Source organism: Microcaecilia unicolor, chromosome 8 (assembly GCF_901765095.1).
Source record: "Microcaecilia unicolor chromosome 8, aMicUni1.1, whole genome shotgun sequence".
NCBI lineage: Eukaryota > Metazoa > Chordata > Amphibia > Gymnophiona > Siphonopidae > Microcaecilia > Microcaecilia unicolor.
Window position 1 is genome coordinate 16481477 of NC_044038.1, and position 6109 is coordinate 16487585.

Below are 6109 nucleotides of genomic sequence, written 5' to 3' on the forward strand. Positions count from 1 at the left end.
TAATAAAAAGCACCTCCAATGTTCTGAAGCTGACTCCGTGGCACTGTGGCAGTGTAGGGTTTGTAAGTCTGTAGTTCAGCATTTCATTGGCTCTCATTGTTCCCACCCTCACCAATCAGACAGAACGGAACTTGGAGGAGGGAAGTGGAGTGGATTGAATCTCTAACAAACAATCATATACAGGGAGGTAGGAACATCAGTGGAGGCAAGTGCACAGAACGGAAGGGAAGACAAACATTTAATCACTTTGTCACTCACACACACACACACACACACACACTCAATCACTCTGTGTATCTCTCTCTTACACTGTCTGTAAAACACACTGTCACTCTCAGTCTCTCACATGGGCAACTGTATGTTGCATTCTCACGAGTAAGGAGCTCTTCTGATGTGATTGTTAAACTGATTGAAGGGCCTGAACAAGGAAAACTTTTACCACATTGAACCCAGTTTACACAAAAAATATTGTATATAAAGAAATCTTACACATGTAAACAACAATTATATTCAGAATACAACCATGGAAACATGAATGGCAGGAACTCATTCCATTGCTAGCGCCCGTTTCATTGCGTTAAGAAACGGGCCCTTTTCACTAGTTTATCCATAAACGGTATCAAAGAATTATTGTCACAGGAACACTTATCTTGTAATCCATCAGGTGATAATTGAGAACTGCCATTTACAGAGCAACTGTCATTGATAGATTCGGTGCACCAAATATCCATAGTGGATTTGGTTCACCAAATATTCACTATGCCCCTACGGTGCACCAAACATTCACTATGTCCTTATGAATAATGATTATTCATGAGATATATTTGTCTTGCTGACCTCTGTTGCCTCTCAACACTTTCAGTACTGTCTAATCCTCCTTCCTCCCCTACTCCTGTTTTAAATTTTAGTCCAAATCAGAGTTTCACCTCTTAAATTCTGAACAGTGTGAGTGCCTGTTAGTCACAGGTATGCATAGACATTAAAGGTTGATAAACAACAAAATAATAAAAGGGGGAATTTTTTTGTTTTTGGATTTCAAGACCAGCGTTTGAGCCGTAGCAGTTCCTTCTTCTGGTCCACACCCCTTAAATTAAAAGCTGAAAATATGCAAGCTATAGTAATTTGGCAAAAATGTAGGGAATACTATTGGAAGTGGATAGTATTATTAAATGATCTGCCTCATCTACCCTCCAATGGCTCACTTACCCTTGCTCATACTTCTCCTGCTCCCTACATCCCTACCTTCCTATTTCTTTTATTACTCCGATAATACTCAACTTATTTCTCTCCACCAATACTTTGTAATCCCAATTACTATGTAAGCCACATTGAACCTGCTTTGAGTGGGAAAGCGCCGGGTACAAATGTAATTAATAAATTAAATAAATAAATAAATGTGGCCCCGGTTGAAGGGTTTCTTGTATGCAGTCCAGTGGCGTAGCCACAGGTGGGCCTGGGTGGGCCAGAGCCCACCCATTCAGGGCTCAGGCCCACCCAACAGTAGCACACGTTTAATGGTAGCTGGTGGGATCCCAAGCTCAAGCAGCAGAAGACTTTCTCCTGATGGTAATGAAAACGCTACTCTCCACGATACCGGCACCTGCGCATGCTGCTGCAGACTGCCAAGGTGGAAAGAAGCATTTTTCCACCAGCTGAGATATTTTTTGGGTGGTGGTTGGGGGGGGGGGGGAAGGAGAACACTTGGTGCCCACCCACTTCTTGCCTAGGCCCACCCAAAATCTGTTGTCTGGCTACGCCCCTGATGCAGTCTGAAGATGACCGCTACCGGGAGCTACTTAAGAACATAAGAATTGCTATACTGGGCCAAACCGACAGTGGCCAATCCACGTCAAAAGTACCTGCCAGGATCCACAAAAAGTAGCAAGGTTCCATGTTGCTACCAGTTCCAACAAACCTCTCCTTAGCCTGTATGGGACAACAGGAAAGGTAAACTGCGCCTCTTCCCCCTCCCCCTCCCTCAACCATTCAAGGACTTCTGCTTAGATCCCCAGCCTCCAAGGTTTACAGAACTCCAGCAGTCAAAAGCCAGAAGCAAATATCCACATCTTTAGCATCCATGAGAGCACACTAAATGAAGCAGAAAACGAAGAAACAAAATACCCCATTTGATAGAAAAATAATTTGTTCCACTATTCTGTGACCTTTCAATAACAAAGTACAATAAGCCACCAGCAGGGATCAGGTACTAATAGTACAAAAGACAGGGGGAAAATAGCACGAAATCAGCGAGAAAGCAAATGAAAATAAACCCTACAGCGATAAGGAGAAAAGAGGGCTGGATAGACAGACATATTTTGGGAAACATGTGATTACAAGTACACACGGGCTGAACAGATTTACCAAGAAAGAAATTGAATTTTGCAGTTCAAAAGAAGAGAGCAAACTGTGCCCTATACAGTCCCCTGCTGGTGGGACACGGGAGGGAGTTAAAATACACAAAGCAGAGAAATCTGTAAGAAAGACATCAACCTTAAAGAACATCAAATTAAGGGACCTGATACCCTACCTAAATCTTACAAACCTACAGATATGAGCAATAAGTCACAGCTGCCATTGGCCTTCTTTTGCCATCAGATGTTAAAGGATAATGCAAAGATTTGACGCTTTAATCAATGATACATACAAACATGACGGACAGAAGGAAACAGCAACCTTGCTGGGTTTTATTTAAAAGTAAAACTATTTTAAAAAAATCGATTTCCTGAAAACAGAACAAGAAAGATAAAAACGGGGCTATTACGTGCTGCGAATCTGCTCTTTGATGTGTTCAAATCCAGTCTGTGCACCAACGTTGGGCACTGAAAGGATCATTTCATAAACCATAGCAATATATAAGAAGCATTAGTGGGAAGAATGCATTTCTGAGAATATATCAAGAGTACTTTGAACTGGGCGATCGTGCATCTGTCCCTGAGAGACGTGAAATGCATGATTGATGCTGTTGGCACAGACTCCCATTACACTCGGCATAGTGGTCTACTATTCAGGAGCCATGGTCTTCAGAGCCACACTACATGCTAGTTCAGGCCACGCAAGTTTAATCAGGTCACGCCCCCTTCCAAATAAAAAGAAACGTTGCAAAAGTGTACAACCAAGACTAACTTTGGACAGTCAGGAAGACAATATCTTATGAAGAAGGCTTTCAAGGTTATACCGGGAGCATGAAAACAGCTTACACAAAGCACCATCAAAAACCTGACAAAAAAAAAAAATCTTACAGAAAAAAAATAGCTTATTTTTTTTCTTCAACGTTTTTGATTACAATGCATCTTGATGTAGCATCTTCAATTTTGAAAAAGAAATGTATATATATTTATCAATAAAGTTTATTATTTTATAAAAGCTTTGTGTTCAACATACAAAGGAAGGAGTTTTGTAATTTTATATATATATATATATTACGGTAGTCCAAACCAAGGCCTGAGACTTTCGGTTTTGTGTGGTGTGTATTGAGAAAACAGAATTGTACACAGAGAGGCTGGCGGATCAATCGTTGGAATACCGGTGCAAAAGGCATTCACACATTCTGCAACTCTCCCTGCAAACAGGCTCCAACGCGTCAAGCAGGTGCTCATCTTTACAAGGTGAGTAATTTGTTTACCAGCATTTGGGAGATTTTCTCTAGTTAGATATGTGAACGACATGAAGTGTTAAATGTATGTGCTGTAGGGAGCAGATTTTCAAGCTGGTGTGTGGTCAGAAAATCTTAAGGGGGTTTGCTGTAATGTGGCAGTCTAGCAGCGCCTTCAATGCTGATGCAGGAGCTGTCCGTTCAGCACCACAACCCGCTTGTTCCCTCTTGGAAATGGAGATGGAGGGCCTTAATTATAAGGAAAGACGAGGGAATCGTGAGCTCTGGCTGCACTGTTGAAGGGCCAATGTTAATTGCCTGGAAAACCGTTTCTATGATTAAAACCGAGTTGGATCAGCATTTTCAAACTTTTCTGCTCAAAACATGATGGAATAGTAAAACTTAAAGCAGGAAAAAAAACCCCCAGCTGTTTACCATTAACAAACAAGTATTACAAATCCGCTTTCTTGCATTTAAATTATTCAAAGGATGAGGGGAATGGCTATTTTTGCACAGCAGCATGACAGTTCTTTCCAAATGCATTTCCACAACACACTGCAAATAAAACTGTAAGCCTAAAAAAATGATTATATTTGAGTAATAATCAGTTGGCAGAAACTGCGAATTGTCTTTGCAGTCGGTGTTTAGAAAAGTAGGTGGGAAATTCTAATCCGTGTCTCTTTTTTTCCCCAGAGAGAGTAAAATAAAACATGCCACAACCAACTAGAACCATTCATTTGGTGAATATTGTAAGGAGAAAGGAGTTGCTTGGATTGACAACCGACTGCAGGTTCTTGCCAGGTGGCGTCTAGCTTTTGGAGAACAATGAATTCTTCGATCAGTCAATCACGTTACAACTGGACCTTGCTATCATTACTGAAAAGGGAAAACCTATCCTTGCAAGCGATAGGGAATGGAAGCCAAGAACTAAATGTGGAAGAATTAGAAAAGATGCTGTTCCTGTTTGTGCAAGAGCCTACCACAATTACTCTTATTACGATGTACGTTATCTCATTTGTTTTGGGCTTTGTGGGTAATATAATGTCTATTAAAGTGCTTACTAAGAAACGTAATAGCAAGATGTCCAGCTTAAGTGCCACCAGGACGCCGTTAATCAACCTGGCCATCTGTGATCTACTGGTTGTATGTCTCTGCATGCCCATCGCGGTGGGAAACTTGATTTACAAAGTCTGGGTCTACGGAGACTTTCTGTGCAGGGCAGTACCTTTCATTCAAGCGGTCTCTGTTTCGGCAAGTGTGCTAAGCCTTACAGTCATCAGCATAAACAGATATTATAATGTCCACAACCCTCTAAATGCCAGGTCATTTTTCACTCAGAGGAAGATATTCTGTACCATAGTGGTCGTCTGGATTTTGTCTTCAAGCATCTGCATGCCTCTTATATTTATGAATAAAAGGGATGAGATAGGAATCTTTGAAGGTCTACCTTTGGTGTTCCCAATCTGTAGGGAAATCTGGCCTCAAGTAAGGCTCAAGCACGCGTACAATTTTTTACTCTTTTCTGCTCTGTATTGCTTGCCAGTTCTGTTCAACTCCATCATTTGCTTCCTGACAGTGCGCAAACTCTGGTGGGCCACGTCTAATTTTAAAGGCTGTGATTCCAGCAGTCAACCGGTGGCACCGTCCAGACTGAAAATCCGAAAGAAGATTGCCAAAATGGTTGTAGCCTTGCTTTCCCTGTTTGCGGTTTCCTGGCTGCCCGTCTACATACTGGACATCTGGATAGACTTCAACATCTCGCAGTCGTCCCAGTACGTGGCCCCCTCTCCTTGGATACTGCACCTAAGACCTTTTGCTCAATGGCTTGGCCTCACCAACTCCAGTCTCAACCCCATTTGCTACTGCTTCGTGGGAGACCTTTATAGATCAGCCAAGGAAATCAAAAGCAAATACCACAGGCGAATGACTTCGCTGTTTAATTTTTCTTTCTCGGAGGGCTCGGTAACCCATCAGACACCAGAAACACTTTCGTGTCAGGACTCGGTAAGTTCCACCATCAGGAAAGAGCGCAGCTGCTCTCAAGCAAAATCCGGCAGATGCGAGAGGACTGTCATCTCTCTCTAAATGTATACGAAACATCTGTCAGATCCAACCATCCCACTGCTTTGAAGTTCACTGCCAGTGAGTAAACGTCTCCTTTGATTTTGCCATCGAGCAAGCCTGTGAAGTGTTCCCCATCAAGTGTGTCTGTCCAGTTTACTGAAGCGGGAAAGGAACTGAATTTTTTCTATTTCCATCATCCCCCCCCCCCAAAAAAAAAAATGTCACCGGTGAGAATATTGCTTAATGAATGCTAATGGCTTTCAAGTCTGTAAGTACATTTTAAGAGGAACTCCAAAGTACTCAAGAAAACAAAAGATCGTTAACATTTATTTTGGGCCATTGATAAAATTACACATTCCCCATTAGGATCCTGCCACCCAGAGAAATTAAATTACCTTTAGACAGTTTGCCTGTGAGACTTCATGTAAAAAAAAAAAAGAAGCAGTATTTAAT

The 6109-nt window shown here is 41.8% G+C and overlaps 1 protein-coding gene across 1 annotated transcript; it reads left to right on the top strand.

The window, feature by feature from the left end:
• The first annotated feature begins 4417 nt into the window (after positions 1 to 4417).
• LOC115475955 (galanin receptor type 1-like) lies at positions 4418 to 5677 on the top strand. The gene has a single exon (XM_030212041.1). It carries the CDS (start codon positions 4418 to 4420, stop codon positions 5675 to 5677), a length of 1260 nt encoding a protein of 419 aa, XP_030067901.1.
• Positions 5678 to 6109: the final 432 nt, after the last annotated feature.